The 22,911-nt window shown below is 37.6% G+C and overlaps 2 protein-coding genes across 2 annotated transcripts in view; both read left to right on the top strand.

Moving 5' to 3' along the window:
• Window positions 1-1,262: 1,262 nt before the first annotated feature.
• Window positions 1,263-14,099, top strand: rnf2 (ring finger protein 2). Its single transcript, XM_059344272.1, has 9 exons — window positions 1,263-1,323; window positions 6,652-6,748; window positions 7,769-7,929; window positions 10,856-10,938; window positions 11,022-11,154; window positions 11,234-11,333; window positions 11,604-11,776; window positions 12,716-12,905; window positions 13,022-14,099. The coding sequence occupies exons 2-9, from the start codon at window positions 6,662-6,664 to the stop codon at window positions 13,121-13,123; spliced, it is 1,029 nt and encodes a 342-aa protein (XP_059200255.1). The 5' UTR covers window positions 1,263-1,323; window positions 6,652-6,661; the 3' UTR covers window positions 13,124-14,099.
• A 4,971-nt stretch (window positions 14,100-19,070) lies between these two features.
• The window catches only part of si:ch211-267e7.3 (ADAMTS-like protein 2), a 35,784-nt gene continuing 31,943 nt past the window's right edge, over window positions 19,071-22,911 (top strand). The window contains exon 1 of the mRNA XM_059344264.1: window positions 19,071-19,209. Within this exon, the coding sequence (XP_059200247.1) occupies window positions 19,120-19,209 (90 nt within the window). The 5' untranslated portion in view covers window positions 19,071-19,119. The remainder of the gene's footprint in view (window positions 19,210-22,911) is intronic.

The following is a 22,911-nucleotide window of genomic DNA, read 5'->3' as shown; positions in this document are numbered from 1 at the left end:
TTATTTAAGTACAGTACTTGAGTAAATGTACTGAGTTACATTCCACCACTGGGGATTTTTTACCTTGTTATGCACAGTGGTGGAATGTAACTCAGTAGATTTACTTAAGGACTGTACTTCAGTAAAACATTGAGATACTTGTACTTTACTTGAGTATTTCCATTTAATGTAACTTTATACTTTTGCACCATAACATTTTACTCCCCTACATTAGCTGACAACTTTAGTTACTTTTTAGGTCGAGATTTAACATAAAACGTGATCAATTTAAAGTGATTAGACATTTTTTGGTAACGCTTTATAATAAGTAGTATTAGTATAAGTATAATAACCATTAATTAACGAGTAATAAGGCATTGTTCTCGCTTTAGATCCAGTAGTTGCAAAAAGCATAGTTAACTTATAGTTAACTTATAATAGATGAGCAATAAAGTATATTTTAATATCAATAAGCAAACAAAATAAGATTAATAAAGGCATGGCAAAGACATAATGGGTGGGTCATGGGTGTTTGTAATGCCATTATTAACACTTATATAAGCTTATAAACACACAATAATGTTAATAAGCATCTTGTAAGGACTTACAAGGGCCTTACTACTTGTTAATTAATGGTTATTACAAGGACCTTAATATAAAGCGTTACCCCATTCTTTTAATTAAACCTCCTAACAGCATATTAAGTACTTACAATGAAAATTAAAACACTGCATACACAAATGCATCAATAATAGTAATAATCCTAATCCACTTAATGTCTTTTTTTGGTCATTTTGTGGGTTTTTTTTTTTGTCATTTTGTGTCTTTTTTTTGTCATTTTGTGTCTTTTCTGGTCATTTTGTGTCTTGTTTTGGTAATTTTTTTTTTCTTTTTTGAGTTATTTTGTTTCTTTTTTTGGTCATTTTTGGGTCCTTTTTGGTCAATTTGTGTCTTGTTTTGGTCATTTTGTGTCTTGTTATGGTCATTTTTTTCTTTTTTGGGTTATTTTGTGTCCTTTTTTGGTCACTTTGTGTCTTTTTTAGGTCATTTTGTGTCTTTCTGGTTATTTTGTGTCTTTTCTGGGGCCCAGGGCTCCTTCCCAGGGCCCGTGGCCCCTGGAGGCCCCTGGAGGCCCCTGTGTAGACCCACCACTGAGTAAGGGACCTGAACACTTCTCCCACCACTGGTTTTTACCCTGTTACACCCTCCACCCTGCTTGGTTGGGGGCTCCGGGCGCGTTGCCATAGCGCCTCAGTTTCCCAGGATGCACCGCGTCTCGTCCGGCCGCCATATTGCCTCCGCCTGAACGCGCTGGCTGATCGGCTCGTACACACAGCTGAAAATGTAAGTACAGAAACAATAATATCTGGGAAAGCTAGTCATATTTCGTTTTGGTGTCTGTATTTGTGTGTCCGTGACCGTTTATATGAAAGTTTGCAACTGTTGAAAACGCTCGGAATGTGTTTTAAAAGGAGCATAAGGCTCAGGTCTGGAGGCTCTTTCTCTGTTGTTGTTTCTGTCACAGCCACTAATTACTCACGGCTCCTCCAATACTGCACATATTCACCTCTTTTATCCCATTTACCGGAGACTAAATTAAATACAAATTAACTGTTTCGCCAGTTGGTGATGCCTTTGTCTTCTGTCAACAACCCTAGTGCTTCACATTGAGCTTATTTGGCCTCTAATGTTAACGCTCCGGAGAATAGCTAGCTCCTCTGCTGGCTGTTAGCATTAGCATTAGCATTAGCCGAGCCACAGATTCTAATATGAATCTGTGCGCGGGGTCCGTCTATTAACTGCGCGGGGTCTGTCTATTAACTGGACTGATTAGTTCCTATCGATAAGATGGATAAATGCAGATATAGATCCACTCCTAGCTTTGTGCTAACTAGCTAAACCACCAGCTAATAATATAAAAAACCCAAGGAGAACATCTATGTGTCTAGCTGGAGTCACTAGTTAAAAAAAAGGACCAAAACAAGACACAAAATGACCAAAAAAGACACACATTGACCAAAAAGGACCCAAAAATGACCGAAAAAAAATAACCCAAAAAAGAAAGAAAATTACCAAAACAAGACACAAAATGACCAGAAAAGACACAAAATGACAAAAAAAGACACAAAATGACAAAAAAAACCCCACAAAATGACCAAAAAAAGACATTAAGTGACCAAAAAGACTAAAACACATGAACACTTTAACTCAGTGGAGACAGAGCTGACTTCCAAAATGATTTGGCGACCCCCAGAAATCATCTCAGGACCCCAATTGGGGTCCCGACCCCAAGGTTGAGAATAGATGATCAATTTTGTTTCTTGACATGTATTGTTTATTGTGGTAACGTTGGAGGAATTGTGTATTGTGGTCAAAGCGTCACAAGGTCCATGTCTCCGTTGTTTGTTTGTTCTTGACATTATATCACGTATGTGGGAAGACACTTTCAGATTGTATTCAGCATGGACCACCCCCACTTTCACCTCTGCTCTCTCACATGTAGGCAGCATGGCCTCAGATACACAATCTGGAGGAGATTTTATATTCTGACATTCTGATTTAGTTCATTCTTGTAATGCTTGCACCATGTAACACATAGAACACAAATCGACCACAAAATAACATAAAATGATCAAAAAAGACCAGAAATTACCAAAAGAAGACATACAATTAAGCAAAAAAGGACTCAAATTGACCCCCAAATGACAAAAAATGACCACAAAAACACACAAATTGACCTAAAAAGACACAAAATGACCAAAACAAGACACAGAATTGTTTATTGTGGTCAAAGCGTCACAAGGTCCATGTCTCCGTTGTTTGTTTTTCTTGACATTATATCCCGTATGTGGGAAGACACTTTCAGATTGTATTCAGCATGGACCACCCCCACTTTCACCTCTGCTCTCTCACATGTAGGCAGCATGGCCACACAGATACACAATCTGGAGGAGATTTTATATTCTGACATTCTGATTTCCTTCATTTCTTGTAATGCTTGCACCATGTAACACATAGAATGACAAAAAATTACCACTAAAACACACAAATTGACCTAAAAAGACACTAAATGACAATAACAAGACAGAGAATTGCCCCAAAAAGAAACAAAATGACTAAAAAAGACACAAAATGACACAAAAACACGGAAAATGACCAAAAAAAAGAAACAAAATGACCAAAAAAGACGCAAAATGACCAAAAAAAGACACATAATGACCAAAAAAAGAAACAAAATGACCAAAAAAGACGCAAAATCACAAAAAAAGACACAAAATGACAAAAAACATTAAATGACCAAAAAGACTAAAACACATTAACACATGAACACTTTAACACAGTGGAGACAGAGCTGACTTCCAAAATGATTTGGCGACCCCCAGAAATCATCTCGCGACCCCAATTGGGGTCGGGACCCCAAGGTTGAGAATAGCTGCTGTAGGGAGTGTGAGTGTATCCATGGAATAGCCACGGGATATGACATATCACGTATGTGGGAAGACTCTTTCAGGTTGTATTCAGCATGGACCACCCCCACTTTCACCTCTGCTCTCTCACATGTAGGCAGCATGGCCACACAGATACACAATCTGGAGGAGATTTCACATTCTGACATTCTGATTTCCTTCATTTATATAATGCTTGCAACATGTAACACATAGAACATCAGGTCCAATCCCATTGTGGGTTTCTTCTGGTGCACCTGAAGGTATTTTGGTCACAAATTCAAGCTATGCACTCGCCCATATGGCTCACTGACAGAGGTTAAAACATTTCTATATTTGGATTGTTCAAGACAGATGCTTGTCTGAATTGCCCGCACAGTGGCCCTTTCATTTGGAAAAATATTTGTTGGTCAATGAGAACCAAAGAGGATTCATATTTACTCCCTGGATGTAACTTGATACTTTGGGATTTGTCAGAAAAGACACAAAATTACCCAAAAAATAATCAAATCGACCACAAAATAACATAAAATGATCAAAAAAGACCTGAAATTACCAAAAAAAGACATAAAATTAAGCAAAAAAAGACTCTAATTGACCCCCAAATGACAAAAAATGACCACAAAAACACACAAATTGACCTAAAAAGACACAAAATGACCAAAAGAAGATACAGAATTACCCCAAAAATAAACAAAATGACTAAAAAAGACACAAAATGACTAAATAAAGACACAAAATGACCAAAAAAAGACACAGAATTACCCCAAAAATAAACAAAATGACCAAAAAAGAGACAAAATGACCAAAAAAAGACACAAAATGACCCAAAAAGATGCAAAATGACCCAAAAAAAGAAACAAAATTTTGGTAACGAATTCAAGCTATGCACTCGCCCCATATGGCTCCCGTGCCACTGACAGAGGTTATAACATTTCTATATTTGGATTGTTCAAGACAGATGCTTGTCTGAATTGCCCGCACAGTGGCCCTTTCATTTGCAAAAATATTTCTTGGTCAATGAGAACCAAAGAGGATTCATATTTACTACCTGGATGTAACTTGATACTTTGGGATTTGTCAGAAAAGACACAAAATTACCCAAAAAATAATCAAATCGACCACAAAATAACATAAAATGATCAAAAAAGACCCGAAATTACCAAAAAAAGACATAAAAATTAAGCAAAAAAGGACTCTAATTGACCCCCAAATGACAAAAAATGACCACACAAATTGACCTAAAAAGACACAAAATGACCAAAACAAGACACAGAATTACCCCAAAAATAAACAAAATGACTAAAAAAGACACAAAATGACCAAAAAAAGACACAAAATGACCCAAAAAAGATGCAAAATGACCAAAAAAAGAAACAAAATTTTGGTAACGAATTCAAGCTATGCACTCGCCCATATAGCTCACTGACAGAGGTTAAAACATTTCTATATTTGGATTGTTCAGACAGATGCTTGTCTGAATTGCCCGCACAGTGGCCCTTTCATTTGGAAAAATATTTCTTGGTCAATGAGAACCAAAGAGGATTCATATTTACTCCCTGGATGGATTTCAATTTGGGGTGTACAATGTTTATTTTTTATTATAAAAATTATTGTGAGACTTTGAAAAGTCTAAACTTACTTGACCCCTAATGTATGTTTGTGCCTGCAATATTTCTTCTAGTGATGTAATTCTCCTTTATGTACTAGAATGATTAAATAGTTAATGCAAGGCCAGTCTGGGTTAATTTAAAATGTCTTAAAAAAACGTGGCTCTACTCCTAAAAAATAACAAACAAGACGTGGATAAGAAGTAATGAACATGTCAAAGTCAAAGTTTATTTATAGAGCACATTTAAAAACAACCTCAGTTGACCAAAGTGCTGTACAGTTATTAAAATAGAATAAATCATACACAAATAGGTATAAATAAAAACAATAAAATACTAAAAACAGTAAAACAATAAAATAAAGTAGAATAAAATAGTAATAAAAGCTCAATCCAAAACAGAGTTAGAGATAAAAAAAGACAAATAAAAGGGACACATTTCATCTGAATGAGACAGAGATGTCAGATTCAGATGTTCTCATTCTCCTGAGAGTCTTCACTGTCACTATAGTGTCCATCTCTAAAACTAGAACTCTTTGAACTAGATTGGTGTGCGTTTGGTTTCCCCATGCACTGGTGCTTCCATGGTAAATACAAATGAAGCAACTTCTATTTCATTAAATATAAATCAACACTGTTTCATATACATTTCTCACCAGTGGAGTTTATTAAAAAGTTGAATAATATGTACAGTTAAATCAAATCTGGATGAGGAATAAAATAACATGTTATTTGAAAAACACAGCATTGTAATACAGAGCATTCAGCTCTGTTTTCACAAGTTAATGAGATGCATTTAAATTATATATATACACACACTACAGGTCAAAAGTTTTAGAACAGCCCAATTTTTCCAGTTTTTTATTGAAATTCAAGCAGTTCAAGTCAAATGAACAGCTTGAAAGGGTCCAAAGGTAAGTGGTGAACTGCCAGAGGTAAATAAAAAAAGGTAAGCTTAACCAAAACTGGAAAATAATGTACATTTCAGAATTATACAAGTAGGCCTTTTTCAGGGAACAAGAAATGGGTTAACAACTTAACTCTATGGAGTCTTGGGCTATTTTGTCCATTTTTGAATTCTTTTCATGTCTTTTTTTGGTCATTTTGTGTCTTGTTTTAGTCCTTTAGTTCAACATAAAATGTGATTTTGAATCTTTTTTTATTTTCAAAACACTATCATGCTCAAAAAATAATTTTTAAGGTTGCAAATGTGCATTATTTTCAGAGTACACTGAGATATTAAACTGCATCATTTTCAATTAAATTCTGGAAAAGTTGGTGTGTTCTAAAACTTTTGACCAGTGGTGTATATATATATAATCCTGCATGAGATGAGTTTTCATTGAAGAAAAGACTGCTTTGTTAAGCTAAGATAGATAAAAATGACTTGTTACTGGAAAAATAAACTACAGTGGTTCTTTTGGAACTAATCAGATAAGTTGTCATAGGAAAAAGAAAATGTCAGTTTTTTCTAAATTAACAAGATACCTTCAGCAGTGCATGAGAGGAAAATTGTCGTGTAAGTGTTTGAGGGTTTGTTTGTTTTTTACTAGAAAGTCCGGTTACCATGCTGTTGCATACTAGATTTCCAAGAAAATCTCGTTTTGTGTGTTTCAGTGTTGCAGAGATGACTCAAACAGTTCAGACCAACGGGGTCCAGCCCCTCAGTAAGACCTGGGAGCTGAGTCTCTACGAGCTCCAGAGAACCCCACAGGTAACAATCCACTGACAGAAGTGTCATATCACAACAATGTGGCTTTTTATTTATGTATTTTCAAACATCTCTCTATCAATCTCACATATTGACTTTTGCCTAAAGAACGTAATCGGTTCATATCAGTTAGTGGTGGGCGATATGGCCCTAAAAGAAAATCACGATATTTCAGGCTATTTTTGCGATAACGATATTCTTGATGATATTACGGAATACTTAAAAAGATATAGAAAATATGATTATATGATATTTTAGTCTGTATAAATAAATAAAAATCTAAAATGTAGTGTGAAGTGCAAATCTCAACAGTTGCCAAGTATTAAAAAATGTATGAGCAAATAATAAAAATAACTATTTAGGGGTTTCGGGGGCATATTTTAATTACATTTTGTAAAGGAGAATAAAGGTTCTTTTATTTAAGGCGTCTTATTTTGACAGTCTTCTTGTAAGTTCTGTGGTGGATTCTGTTAACACACCGTGCTCTTTAGAAGCCAACTGAAGACATTTTTATTTGTTCAGGCTTTTGATTAATTGTTTTGGGACTGTTATGGTTGTTTAAATTGCTGTTGTTTTGGTCTTTTAAAACTTGTATGTACATTTTTATGTTATGTGTATGATTTCTATGTGAAGCACTTTGTGACTTCTGTCTGTGAAAGGTGCTATATAAATAAAGTTTACTTACTTACTTACTTACTTACTCTTATTTTGAAAGCTGCATGTGTTTAGCGACAGGGAGTAAGTAGCTTTTTGTGATTAAAACAACTTTAACCACGACATCAAGAAGTAGGAACGTTGCCAATATCATGATATGCATTTTTTGTAACCATAAAAAAAATATACCGATATTATCGTGAACGATACGATATGGCACACCCCTAGTATCAGTTAATGGTCCCATTATCACAGTTATGAAGAACTGAAACTCCCTGAATAGATGTGCATCATTGTGTTCCACTCAGCAGATGTATCTGTATCTTTGTGTGTACTAACCTTCATCTCGATCTGTTCCTACTGGCACAGGAGGCTATCACAGATGGGCTGGAGATAGCCGTGTCGCCCCGGTCCCTACACAGCGAACTCATGTGTCCTATCTGTCTGGACATGTTGAAGAACACAATGACAACCAAAGAATGTCTCCACCGCTTCTGTGCTGATTGTATCATCACAGCTTTAAGATCTGGGTGAGTTTTATTGATGAGTAGAGTCCAGGAGAGGCCTTCAGGTGTCATTATTATCATTATTATCTGGCCCCAGGCTGGGAACACCAGCTGATTGAGTAATGTGGCTGTCAGTGCTCTAGGGCAGGAGTTCTCAACCTTTTTGAGTCGCGACCCCCAATTTAACATGCATGTTGTCACTTTATATTTGATTGTTACTTTTGAAGTCCTTGATACAAGTTTAAAGGTCCATTCTGACCTCCTGAGTGTGTAACAGTCAGCTTCAAGACAGAGACTCCTTGGAAAGTAACAACTTGATACTTTGGGATTTGTCAGAAAAGACACAAAATTACCCAAAAAATAATCAAATCGACCACAAAATGATAAAAAAAGACTGTAAATTACCAAAGAATGACATAAAATTAAGCAAAAAAGGACTCAAATTGACCCCCAAATGACAAAAAATTACCACAAAAACACACATATTGACCTAAAAAGACACAAAATGACCAAAACAAGACACAGAATTACCCCAAAAATAAACAAAATGACTAAAAAAGACACAAAATGACCCAAAAAAGACGCAAAATGACCAAAAAAAGACAAAATCACAAAAAAAGACGCAAAATGACCAAATAAGGAAACAAAATGACCAAAAAGACACAAAATGACTAAAAAAGACGCAAAATGACCAAAAAAAGGAAACAAAATGACCAAAAAAGACACAAAATGATCAAAAAAGACACAATTACCAAAAAAAGACATTAAGTGACCAAAAAGACTAAAACACATTAACACATGAACACTTTAACAGAGTGGAGACAGAGCTGACTTCCAGACATTTGCTCTCTATAATCAGATCACTAGTGATAGACTCAAAGTCTACATTTTATTGTGATATATTAGATCATACACTGTGTGTACAAACCTGTTTTACACAGAATTGCATTGTTGTTTAAATGATAGGTTCATATTTTCAATCCTCAAATCTTCAGCCACATTTTGTACATATTGTAAGCAACATGTAGGGGTTGGGCAACAAGAACCGGTTCATTAAAAACTTTCCCTGATGTTACCAGCCCTACCAGCCACACAGCTGGCTCTGCAACCAGTCTCACTCTCTCTAAGGTGGCCAGCAGCTCCACCAGACACCCTGACACAGCATGGTTTCTCTGGGATTATACCATTTTTAAGATGGGTGTCTAGGTGTTTACTATAAGCTGCTGCCCAGCTGCACAGTCCGAAGAGGGAAAAACTTGAAAGAAGACCCAGTGTAGCCTGCAGCTGCACCTTTCCAGACACCACCTAGGCTTGGATGGCATTAGGGTGAACCAGTTTATTCAGAAATCCTGATGGTCTGATATTCAACACGGTCAGAAGTAAAGACGCTGCTTACTCAGTCTATTTAAACTGGCAGTCATGCTGTTTATGTGTTGTCCACCAGAGGACAGTCTCTAGGGAGCTGAGATGAGAAACATGGAGGCTTGCAGGACATTTGAAACTAAAAAGCTACTTAATGCACAATCCTCCCCTTGTTATGTTTATGTTATGTTGTACGTTCTTGTGCCCACTGGCACTTATGTGTATGTTACTAAGAAAAAACGAATAAAAAGTAAATTAAAAAAATAAATAAATAAAGGCCTACCAGGACTGCCACTGACAGCATCTTAGCTGCATTTAAATCAAAGTACCAGTCCCATCTCAAAGATACAGTGAGCGTCAGATAACAATATCTAGTCCTTATAGGTAAAAAACCTCCACCCAACTATTTTTCAAAGCCAGATAAAACAAACACAAAAGAACGTTTTGCTTGAAAGTCTGTTGGCCACACACAGAAACACCATTTCCTCCTGTCCTATCTGTACCTGATACTGTAATAAAATGTATAAAAATATGTAAAGGTTGCATCATATGCCTCATTTTAATATCTAAATATGCAGAAGACGCAACCCACAGTTGTTTGTTCTTTACCTGAATTTTCTTGTCCCTTATATATCAGAATAAGGCATCATTAGTGTTTATTCAAAACATATAAAATGTGTCAGATGAAAGTAAAATTTAACCCCAAAAAAACAACAACTAAAAAGCACTGTTTGGTTGTATTGATAAAGGTAAGCCAATCTTTTTATGGTTGGTGTTAACACACAAACACATGATACTAATCGGGACCACTGCCTAAGTTAGAAAAAGCTGAGAAACAACAGGAGTGAAAAATCCAACTTCTTCCCTGTAATCAGTGGTGTGGGAACATTTTGCCTGCCCCGTAGGTTTTGTAGACTATTACAGGTAAATTTATAATGAGGTATCTAGAAATACTTGTGGTTTGCACATTACAAGATCTCTCATGAGGAATAGAAGTGATGCAGGAAATGATGAAGACATGACTTCTTTCCTCCCAATATGGAAGCCTGCAAGAAGCCTGTGATCCAGGCTTTTCATCCAAGTTGTTCTTAGCAAAAAACAAGTGAGAAAAAAAATAGTGCTTGCTCATCTGTTGTGTTCTACCTCGTCTTGTCTTGGTCATCACTGGCTGTAAGTCGTCACTGCTGTCTCATCTGTTCAAAACTGTTCTCACCACACAGGATTTGGACTCAGACAGGTTTAGATATTCAACCTGCTTGATATCTCTGCTGTCTGCGACCCATCAGAGCATCTCTGAGATCGAGTCTTTGAAACTTTACCCACAGCAATCATCTCCTGGGAGAAAGAACTGATCTCCATCTGATCTATGGCTTTTCTTGGCAGTCTCCAAAAACTGTCAGCCAGCCAAAATAATGTAGTTTGAACTCGCTTTTAGTGTTTCAGAGGCTCATTGTAACTGCATTGTTTCATTTAAATATATCTAGACAGAAATTAAAACGTGCTTGACATCTGCATTGATAATAGTGGTGCACATGGCTGCATTGGCCCCATTATTCTATGTTCTGATATGGATCATGTCTGTCTGCAGTAATAAAGAGTGTCCTACCTGTCGTAAGAAACTGGTGTCCAAGAGGTCGCTGCGTCCAGACCCTAACTTTGATGCTCTGATCAGTGAGTAACCACAAGAGGATCACTTGACAAAAAAATATTGTGTGAAAATGTTCTAAAAATATGGTTTTATAAAAATGTTCCAGGCAAGATTTATCCCAGCCGTGACGAGTACGAAGCCCACCAAGAGAGAGTGTTGGCTCGCATCAGCAAACACAATAACCAGCAGGCCCTGTCCCACAGCATAGAGGAGGGGCTGAAGATACAGGCTATGACCAGGTACAAACAAACAACACGCACAAACAATGCTAATATTACAACTATCATCCTTTATTGAGTTTGTGTTTGTTTGTGTCAGACTGCAGCGCGGGAAGAGACACACAGTGGAGAACGGTAGCGGAGCTGAAGACAACGGAGACTCCTCCCACTGTAGCAACGCTTCTGTTCACAGCAACCAGGTACGATGTTTTACACACAATAATAACACAATATGGATTCACTTTGTTCCCCAGTTACTCACTCTTACATTTCAGTGCTAGTGAAGGAAGTGACAAACCTTAGAAACACTGTTGTGGGCATAGACTGAATATAAATAATGGAGGTAGTCACCGTGATGTCACCAGTTGGTTTGTGGATTTTCCATTGGAAGCTAGCGACTAGCGATGAGACTGTGATCAGTATCCTGCTGTTGTCACCATATAACTCTGTGTTTGTGACTCCTCCTCCAGGAGGCGGGTCCCAGCATTAAGCGCACCAAGACGAGTGATGACAGCGGGCTGGACATGGACAACGCTGCTGAGAACGGGGGCGGGGACTCTGTGATCGATGGAGGAGCGAGTGAAATAGAGCTGGTGTTCAGGCCACACCCCACCCTGATGGAGAAGGACGACGGTCACAACAGGTAGAGGCACTCTCACACCTGAGATTCAGGCCCCGTTTACACCAGGACGCTTGCGGGTAAAAAAGACAAAATATTTTATGTGAAGTGCCTTTCGTTTAGACGGTGACGGTGTTTTTGGGGCTTAAAGACGCAAAAATCTGAAACCAGCCTCCAGAGTGTAAAAGTGTAATCCTCTCCTCCGTAGCGTGTCGTCTACACTGACAAGACACAAAACTCTGATCTGATCTGCTCACGTCACGTATGTGTTTACGTCACATACATGCTCCAGGACAGGAAATAAAGAAACGTGGGATTATTTCCATGGTGGGACCTTCAAGCTGCTCTGGCAGCTCTAATAAACTTACAGGAGTCTTTCCACCAAATGTCCAGGATATGTACAGATAGTATTAGTGAACAGAGAAGGATCTGGAATTACCTCCATCACATTCTGGATGCAGCGATTGGTGGGAGGAGCCAGACGGCTGTGAACGAGACCTGGGAGATCTAGTGATGGAGGAGAACTTTGTGGAAGGAGTAGCTGATGAAAATACGTGGTGTGAAAACTTCTGCATGCCCAAAGATGCTCTTATGGCTTTAAGTGATGCCGCCTGGCTGCATACAATCACATTAAACACACTTTAGATCACCGTATCAGCAGATTTCCTCCTGAAAACGCTCGTCTAAACCAGGAATAAAAAGTGAAGACGCAACGCCACTTTAGGTCTTCTGTTCAGACCGTCACCATGGAAACGGAGCCTAAGGCTCATACAGGAGTGTATAGCACTGTAGTGAGATAAGAAGGAACCCTTCCTGCAACATCATTCAAAACAATGCACCTTAAAACAGCCTCAGAGTCCATTTCTAGATAATCAAATCATTCATGCACACCTAACAACATGTGTTTACTATACACTCCTCCACTGGGCATGTTTGAACGAGTGTGTGTGTGTGTGTGTGCAGTGTGGAGTTCGTGCCTCGCTACATCAAGACGTCCGGTAACGCCACGGTGGATCACCTGTCCAAGTACCTGGCGGTCAGACTGGCTCTGGAGGAGCTGAGAAGAAACGCTGAGGCCAGTCCTGTTAATGTGGAGGCAGCTTCAGAGAAACAGTACACCATCTACATACCTACTGCTGGAAACCAGTTCACTGTGAGGACACACACACACACACACACACACACACGCACACACACACACAATCTATGCACCAACAGCTACACTCTTGGGTGGCATCATTTTTCACGCATGTTGAACTGTGTTCACAGGTTCTGAACGGCTCCTTCTCCCTCGAGCTGGTCAGCGAAAAGTACTGGAAGGTGAACAAACCCATGGAGCTCTACTTCGCTCCCACTAAAGAACACAAGTAGACACACATAACACACACACACACACACACACACACACACACACACACACACACACACACACACACACACAGCAGTAGGAAGTGAACATATGGACTCGGCTACACTTGCACACACAGAAACAAGATGAGAGGAATGTGTGTGTCTGAAGGAGATGAGGCGGTTGGTGAAACCCTCAAAAGGACTCTTGTAAAAAGAAAAAAAACTTTGTTTTATATTCTCTGTATCTTTCTGTGTCTCTTTCTATCTTTCTCTCTGTAGAAGGTAGCAGATCAGTACAGCAGCCAGCAGGTACATTGAAGCGTTAACAGTATTTGTAGAACACCTGGTTCACAGTGTGAAAAAAACATTGTATTATACTGTATTTGTCCCCTTTATGCCATGTGATTTGGGTCTGTTCAGGACTAAAGAGGACTGTGAGTACCGTGGTGAACCCTGGTCCCAGATCTCACTGTGACTAATATCCCAGGTGGCTGGTTTTGGAGTCACCTGTGTCTAAATTCTACCAGTTTGTGAGCTTTAGGAGCATATTGTCAGAACAGGACTATGGGAATATGAAACACAACACACTAGCATCTCTCTGTATGTTTGTATGTCAGTTAGTTTACTCTCTAACAAAGTCATTTCAGGTTTTGCAATATAAAAACTTAATTGTTCCAGGCTCCACTGATGAGCCTGAAAGTTAAACATTTTAATTCCAAGTCCAATCTAAGCAGCATAATGTTCTGAAACCCTCAAATGTTTGAGTTGTGCAAGTTCAGACAGAAGGTGATGGGTTTTGTTTCAGTTTTTCAAATTCAAATGATTATGGCCTTGTTTTCCTCTTCCGTAGACGATCCTTTAAAGTGATTAGTCAGACAGAGATTTAACTCATGACATGCTGTTAGTGTATAGGGGCCTTTGAGAACGCAGCTTTTGAACCGTACGGTGAATCCACTACGTTAAATGTGCGTTCCCACTTGATCGTTTTGCAGAGCAAGCATGTCTGATTACAGATACAGTCATGGCAAAAAATATTAGACCACCCTTTTTCTTCAAAGTCTTGTTCATGTTAATGTCTGGTACAACTAAAGGTTCATTCGTTTGAACAAATATAATGATGACAACAAAAATAGCTGATAAGAGTTAAATTTAAGAGCTGATATCTAGACATTTAACATGGTTTTCTTGATAATGATTTTGGGTATTATCCAGAAAACCATGTTAAATATCTAGATATCAGCTGTTAAATTTAACTCATCAGCTATTTTTATCATTATACTGTCCAAACGAATGTACCTTTAGTTGTACCAGGCATTAAAATGAACAAGAAATTGAAGAAATCAATGGTCTAATATTTTTTTCCATGACTGTATATAGTGATATGAAGCTATAAAGATCTTTTTTTTTTGTTTCCAATAATGTCCAAAGTGTCCCTCTCATCTTTTTGTTTTTACACCAATAGAATTAGAGAACAGTGAAGGTTTGAGCTGCTATCTGAAAGTGAATCACTATAATGGGGAATGAGGGGAAGCACCAACTGAATGGAGCTCTGCTGTCTAGTGTGACATCACTGGGCTCTGCTGTCTAGTGTTAGTATAAGTGGCCGGTTTAGTGTACAGAGACTAACGGAGAAACTTGTAGCTGTTGTCTTGATCTGTTGCCTGTAGAAACAATCTGTCCTCTAATATATGTGGCTTGTTCTTTTATAAATGTCTTTTGTAACCTGGAGAGGAAGGAGTGTGTTGATTGGAGGGGGTGGGGGGGTGGGAGGATATTTTTTTGCAGCACCGAAGACCGTCAGACCGACCCAGTATTCCCAGTATTCCCTCTGTCCACCAACCTGCTCCGCTCCGTCTCGCCGCTCTGACTCACCACAGGAAGGACCATATTTGGCGCCATCACAACCGACATGACAGCCAAACTGTCCCCATGTACAGCTCACACATCACATCACATCACAGAAGGCATTAGGGTACATTTCTGTTGTCTCAGACACGTGGCAGGCTTTGGTTCCATGTTTTAATACTCTGTGTTTCAGTCTCCATGTAGCGATCTGAAGGTTCAATAATAATACAGAGATAACGGAGAATTTGTGACAATTTAAGCAGATGGATGTGAAGCCAAACACGTTTGTACTATTGATGTGACTCTTATTTCACTCTGCATCTCATCTGGTTTGATACATCGTCACAAGCACAAGAACCTGACAGGACTTCACCAAAACATGTTTCAACTGGACATTGCTCTTTCTGTTATTGCAAAGAGGAAGCAGATTAATGTGACTAGTGGTCTCAGCTGCTGCTGGTGGCCACAGGGGGGCACAGACACTAATCAGAGTGTGTTGGTGCATCAGCAGACCCACATCAGGGGTGGAAGAACCTGGACTCATGGACACCGAGGGCTGGTTCACTGCTGTTACTAACCTTGGATGTTTTATGTCATTAGCATCAACTGTTCTATGAAAACCTGGAAATGTTTCCTTTCTTTCCTGTCATGTCACATGTTCTTTGGCAATGCAGTTCTAATGTAACTCAATTATTTGAGCAGCAGCATTTTTTAGGGGGGTGAATAAAATATGACCTGATCATCAGAGCATAGTATTGTCACATTCCTGGATAAAATAAATTCACTACGTTACAAAATAATACGCATTTCCCCATATCCAATTAAGTTCAGGACAGTTTAGTCAATATTTGGGATAATGTGTGGGACAATTTCTGAAAACTGGAAACTACCACAAATCTGCTCCTGATCAGCCATATCATTAATTAGACAGCCCAGTAAAGCCTGTAGAGGAGCTGAACATCAACCACAACTTCAAGGATTGCATCAGATTTTTTTTAATTATAGGAAAAACAGAAATGAAATGCCCTGATGTGTCACATTGTCTCATTTGGTACCTGCGTGTCTGATTAGCGGTGTGTGTGGGGACCTGTATACTGCATCTTTCCTGTTTGAACAATAAACCTGAATGTGTGTTCAACATGGAACAGAGTGCTGTTGCTTATATTCTCATGGACCGCTTCATATAAATCACAAGAGAAAGACTTCACAGCATATCAGGACTCATGGACTCTTACCTGTTAGTAGAAAATGATCAAAATCTGTATTTCCATTGTGTCACTCTTACCTTCACATATTAAACTGAATGACTAATACAATAAGCAGAGGGAGGGTCCAGATAGATAAAAAAACAAAGACTAGAACAGTTGTGGTACTGAAATCACTTATACAAAATAATGTGAAGCAGATTTCACAATTTTGCATTGAAATGAATGGGACGGCCGGAAAAAAATGAGTGAAAAAGAACAATAATTGGAGATTTTCAAACGTCTACTTCTCCGGCATAATTTCACCTAGAGACTCCATTTAAACTTTAAACAGTAGACACAAGTCTTGTGTATCGGTGTATTAATCCACGTTTCGATAGGTCATATAGTTTTTTATCAATCCCTGTTCAATGACCATGATCATTTTTGGAGAAATTCTGAGATTATAATGGGTGTGTATTGCACGGAATGTTCGTGTCACAGTGTGTGACATCATCACCAGAGTGTAGAGGGAGAGAAAAAACTGTCAAAAAATACATTTGAAAACTGCGCTCCAGGCCGCAAATTCCACTCTACAGAAATAATTTATACATAGAAACGTAGGAAAATTAGTCTTCTCCCTCACAATCCTCTGGTAAAGCTGTCAGAGTTATAGTTTGGGCGTAGGACGCACAGATGATCCACCAACACCACCAACAGCCTCATTGGCTCCCATATTAAAAACGCAGGAAGATTTCTGTAGAAAAGCATATTCTACAGTTTTTCAGATTGCTCTAACAAAGCTATTTCTTCATTTTTCTTCACAAAAACATATGTAGACGTTCAGGAAGAACTCAGGACGCTCAAAGTGAAGTCGGATCAATGATAGGTATTATGGTTTTGCCAAAAATGCTTTCTGTTCGAGGCCAGAAATTCCAGTCTGTCCACCTCTGGCTGCTGTCACTGTTCCAGAACATTCTACAGCAGCAGTTAATTCCGTTGATTGCTGTGCTCTGATTGGTCGACCCAAAAGCCTTTGATCCTTTCATCCTTTGATGTATCTCTCACAGAAAGAGAGACCCACACACACACACACACACACACACACATTTTGAGGTTAAAGGTCATAGGTTGCTGTATAAATAAATACTTGTAAAGGAATGCTTGTTGTAGGTGTGCTCCTTGTATATTATATAGTATCATAACATTACTAGTATTAATTGTTATAAATCTCTGAAGAATCTCATCATAGTGTACACACACCGGCAGTAGTGGCCCTTTCACTATTTACCCAGAGGACACTTTCTAGTTATATACTTGTACTTCACTTCATTTAGAGGCAAATCTTGTACTTTTTACTCCACTACATTTAGCTGACAGCTTTAGTTACTTTTCAGGTCGAGATTGAACATAAAAACATGATTAATTTAAAGTGATTAGACATAATTTAAAATTAAACCTCATAACATTATATTAAGAAGATAAAATTAATTATTGACAAGATAAAATGCTGCTTACATAAATGCATCATTCAGATCCTGAAGTAAAAGTACAAAAGTATCAGCATCAAAATGTACTTAATGTATCAAAAGTAAAAGTACTTTTTATGCAGAATGGACTTACTCAGATTGTTTTATATATTATAAATATGTTATTACATTATTATTATTATTGATGCATTTACAGTCATTAGTTGTACCAGGCATTAAAATGAACAAGAAATTGAAGAAAACAAGGGTGGTATCATCATTTTATCCATGACTGTATGAAAGCAGCGTTTTAACTTTGTAAAGACAGGACTCATTTTAACTTCTTAATATACTTCTATGTTAATTTATCATGTTTTTATGTTAAATATTGACCTAAATAGTAACTAAAGCTGGCAGCTCAATGTAGTGGAGTAAAAAGTACAATATTTACCTAAAAATGTAGTGGAGTAGAAGTATAAATGTACATAAAATCGAAATACTAAATAGTAAAGTACAAGTTCCTCAAAATTGTACTTAAGTACAGTACTTGTGGGTACATCAGGGTACATTGGTGTCGACATTAAACATGTTGTACACATCCTTAGATTTAAATTGTATGATTTTAAGAACAAACAACAGTCACACAAAACGAAACCAAATAGACTACAGTATTTAGATATTTAGACATTTAGAGCCAAATCATTTTGGAAGTCAGCTCTGTCTCCACTGTGTTAAAGTGTTCATGTGTTTTCGTCTTTTTTTGGTCATTTTGTGTTCTTTTTAGTCATTTTGTGTCTTTTTTTGTCATTTTGTGTCTTGTTTTGGTAATTTTTTTCTTTTTTGGGTTATTTTGTGTCCTTTTTTGGTCATTTTTGTGTCTTTTCTGGTCATTTTGTGTATTTTTTGGTCATTTGTTTACTTGTTTTGGTCATTTTGTTTCTTTTTGGGGTTATTTTGTGTCCTTTTTTGGTCATTTTGTGTCTTTTTTTTGGTCATTTTGTGTCTTTTCTGGTCATTTTGTGTATTTTTTGGTCATTTGTTTACTTTTTTTGGTCATTTTGTGTCCTTTTTTGGTAATTTTGTGTGTTTTTTTGGTCAATTTGTGTCTTGCTTTGGTAACTTTTTTCTTTTTTGGTCATTTTGTGTCTTTTTTTTTGGTCATTTTGTGTCTTTTCTGGTCATTTTGTGTATTTTTTGGTCATTTTGTTTCCTTTTTTTGGTCATTTTGTTTCTTTTTTGTATGATCTGAACTGTGTGTGTGAGATTGTGTCCAGTGTTTGGGGGTCTCGGACAACATGCATGTTAAATTGGGGGTCGCGACTCAAAAAGCTTGATAACTCCTGATCTAGATGATTGAAATAATAATTCCAGGGCTTATTTTTCCTCCAGTGTGGCAGGAACCGGAGAGAGCAGAGCAGGAGGCGTAGCTTGCTCCGAGGGGAGGAGAGGAAGGAGGGCAGAAGGAGAGGAGTGAGGAGGGGAGAGGAGGTGAGGGGAGTCTCCATGACATGAATGAACCATGTTCGGTAACGGAGGCTTAGCTCTCCCGGTCTGCTCCTTTCTCCTGCTGCACCTCCCGGTCCCGCTAACCGGCAGCTGGCCCGGTAAGGTAAGTAGCTGCGGGGTCGCTGTGTGTCAGAGCCTGTTCCTGTGCAGAGGTATTAAGGGGACTCTGTAGTTTCTCCAATGGAGAGGACTTACTCTAGTCTGTCACTGGTTCTGTCCTGTTGTCGTCCGGTCGGTAGATGATCCTGATAGATTGATTAACTGGTTGAACCAGCGGATCAATCAATAATCAGCTGGTGGATCGATCCGGGCTTCGAACTAACTACCTCCTCATAGCTCCATACAGTGGATGTGTATGTGAAGCGGGCTAACTGTTACCAAATGCGGGAATGTCCCGGTTCCCCTCGGCGAACCTCCGGGACATGTTGGTCCTCTACTGGGCTGGCGGTGGCGGGATGCCCGGGCACCGAACCACCGCCGGTACCGACCACGGTTAGAATAATAGTTCTGGATTTTTCATTAGTTTTAGTTTTAATTTCGTTGTGAATTTTTGTTTCCAAATTCAGTTAGTTTTAGTTAGTTTTTAGAGTGAGTTTTCTAGTTTTAGTTTAGTTTTTATTTTTTGAAAATGCTTAGTTTTAGTTTAGTTTTTATTAGTTTTAGTGTTAGTTTTAGTTTTTTTGTAATGGGCTATGTGTTGGTGCCAGATTCAAAGAGGTCATAATAAATGTTTCCTTTATTTCCTTTGGTTTATCATCTCAGCCCCAATAAGGTTATTAACTCTTACAGTTCTGGGTGTTTTGTATTTTGGTTCTAGTGTAAACATCCCAGTCTCAGTAAACATATTCACCATGTGTTGCATGTTCAAATAGAAACACTGAATTATGAATGAAAAAACAAAAACTAAGGACATTTTCACTATAATTTCAGTTAGTTTTAGTTCGTTTTGTAACCACGCAATACAGTTTCAGTTAGTTGTCGTTTTTTTAAAAACTCTAGTTTTTATTTTTATTTCAGTTAACAAAAATCTTTTTTCAATTCTATTTTTTGTTATTTGGTTAGTTTTGGTTAGTTTTCGGTTATTATAATAACCTTGGTACCGAGCAGGGCTGGTTCTGGTTCTAGCAGCATGTATGAGGGGGCATCATATGTTTACATCATGCTCCAGCTAGGGCTGGCTGATAAATACCAAAGTAACAAAGTACAAGAGTAACTAAATACCAAAGTAATGAAATACCAAAGTAACTACTTGTTTGTTTTTGTTTTTTTTACAAAATCGACATAGTATGACCTTTGTAAAATGTTTGGACATCCCATAATCTGGTGTTTTTCTGTCATTTTTTAAAAGATCATACTATAACATGTATCAACAGAGTATAATTGATCAATTTTTTTGCATTTATTAGTCATTTTTGACAAAAATTGACATCCTATAGTATGACATTTTTTTCAAGGGTGTAATTTCTGGCCATATTATGCGGTAATATATATCAATAGACTACAATTGACCCATTTGAAGCATTTTTAGTTGTTGACTATACATTCTATGTCATACAATTTTTGGACATCCCAAAGTAACTAGATACAAAAGACTATAATTGGTCCATTTTAAGCATTTTAGTGATTTTAATATTTGACCATTTTGACAATTTTCTTCCATTTTGGACATCTCAAAATCTGGTGTTTTTCTGTCGTTTCTTTTGACAGAGTGAGGGAGTGAGTAGTTACTTTGGTGAGAAATCTTGTGTTTTTTTTCAAGGCATCTGTTTGATCTCTTGCCCCTGCGTATAGCCGGCCCTAGTACCGACTGTCTGAGGTGTCTTTATGGGGACTAACAGGCAGCAGGGACATGCAATGAGATGTTTACATTTTAAATGGTGTTTGTTGGTACCAAAGGACTGGTTTATGTATCAGTCAGCCGGGTCAGCAGAATAAAGAGGACACGCTGGACTAAAGCACCACATTTGTTCCACATGCTCTCCATCACTTTACATTTACATTTTTGATGGGAGCCACTTCATCAAGATTACCGATCGCAGATGGCAGCCATATAAAATCTATGAGAACCAATTTATCTTCCAAGCCACTTAGAAGGTCAATATTGGTGTCCAAATATACATTTTCTGGGTCAAGGAACCCATTAAAGCTATTGAGAATATCACGAGATGATTATTTGATCAAATAGATACAGTCATGGAAAAAATTATTAGACCTTTGTTTCCTTCAATTTCTTGTTCATTTTAATGCCTGGTACAACTAAACGTACATTTGTTTGGACAAATATAATGATAACAACAAAAATAGCTCATAAGAATTTAATATAAGAGCTGATATCTAGACATTTAACATGGTTTTCTTGATAATGATTCTGGTCATTATCAAGAAAACCATGGAAAATGACTGTGTGAATTCCAACTCAGTTCCTAAGCAGTAGTGCATATATTGATATAGATCATATTCAGTGCATGTATTCAGAAAAATGTATATTTTGACACCAAGATTGACCTTCTAAGTGCCTTGGGAGATATATTGGTTCTCATAGACTTTATATGGCTGCCATCTTGATGAAGTGGCTCCCATCAGAAATTGAAACTTGGTGCTTTTGTTCCCATTCTTCTCAAATCTGACTCTAAGCCGCCGGACTATATTAAAGAGACTAAAATGCTTTCTGAGGGAGGTTGGATGTTTGGACTCCCAAGTCAGTTTGTTTATGGTGCTATAGCTAAAAAACACAAAAACAAAACAGCATTTTTGTTGAATTTGACCACTTCATCCATGGTTAATATTTAACCCATAAGAACCCATGGTGACACCCATGTAACAAACACTTTAAATGTTGTAGAATCTCCCATATTCAGCTTTATGCTTCACCTAACTCATTAACTCTATGGAGTCTTGGGCTATTTTGTGCATTTTTGAATCATTTTCGTGTCTTTGTAAGTCATTTTGTGTCTTTTTTTGGTCATTTGTGTCTTTTTGTGTCATTTTGTGTCTGTTGTTGTGTCTTTTTTAGTTATTTTGTGTCTTTTGTTGGTCATTTTGTGTCTTTTTTTTTGTCATTTTGTGTCTTCTGTGGGTTTTTTTTGGTTATTCTGTCTTCTCATTTTGTGTCTTTTTTGGTGATTTTGTGTCTTTTTTGCGTCTTTTTAAAGTAATTTAGTGTTTTTTTCAGTAATTTTGTGTCTTTTTTTAGTAATTTTGTGTCTTTTTAAAGTAATTTAGTTTTTTCTGTCATTTTGTGTCTTTTTTTTGTAATTTTGGTCATTTTGATACTGCCTCCAGCGGCCCCCAGATAATTTGAGTTTGAGACCCCTGTTCAAGAAGATTTAAAGTGTTTGTTACACGGGTGTCACCGTGGGTTCTTATGGGTTGAAGCAGATGGTTGTAAATGTAAATCATGTGAATAAGAGGTTAATTTCAGGTCCTCTGGTGTTATTAGCATGTTGTCTTCTAACTCACAGCTTCCACATTAGACCATGTTATCTTAAAAGACGTGTATTTCTCACTCCGTTCAGTTTAAGAGTTTAATTGTCAGAAAATAGGTAATATGATAGAAATTACATCTGACATTTACAGTGATAGTTTGGGTTCACATACAGAACTTTTATAGTTATTGAGTTTATCCTCGCTGATCACACTTGGAAGCAAATGTTCAACTATATACAATAGAAAATATATCTGTCTTTGTTGTTGTGCACAACAAGGTTATAATAGTTTTGGATTTTTCATTAGTTTCGTTGTCAATTTTTGTTTTCAAATTCAGTTAGTTTTAGTTAGTTTTTAGAGTGAGTTTGCTAGTTTTGAT

This window comes from Centropristis striata, chromosome 11 (genome assembly GCF_030273125.1).
Source record: "Centropristis striata isolate RG_2023a ecotype Rhode Island chromosome 11, C.striata_1.0, whole genome shotgun sequence".
NCBI lineage: Eukaryota > Metazoa > Chordata > Actinopteri > Perciformes > Serranidae > Centropristis > Centropristis striata.
This window is presented reverse-complemented; position numbering and strand designations above follow the sequence as displayed.

Coding starts and splice junctions, on each gene's coding strand:
- rnf2 (XM_059344272.1), top strand. CDS start 6,662: ATGACTCAAACAGTTCAGACCAACGGGGTCCAGCCCCTCAGTAAGACC. Junction 6,749..7,768: donor AGCTCCAGAGAACCCCACAG/GTAACAATCCAC, acceptor CTACTGGCACAG/GAGGCTATCACAGATGGGCT. Junction 11,155..11,233: donor AAGATACAGGCTATGACCAG/GTACAAACAAAC, acceptor TGTTTGTGTCAG/ACTGCAGCGCGGGAAGAGAC.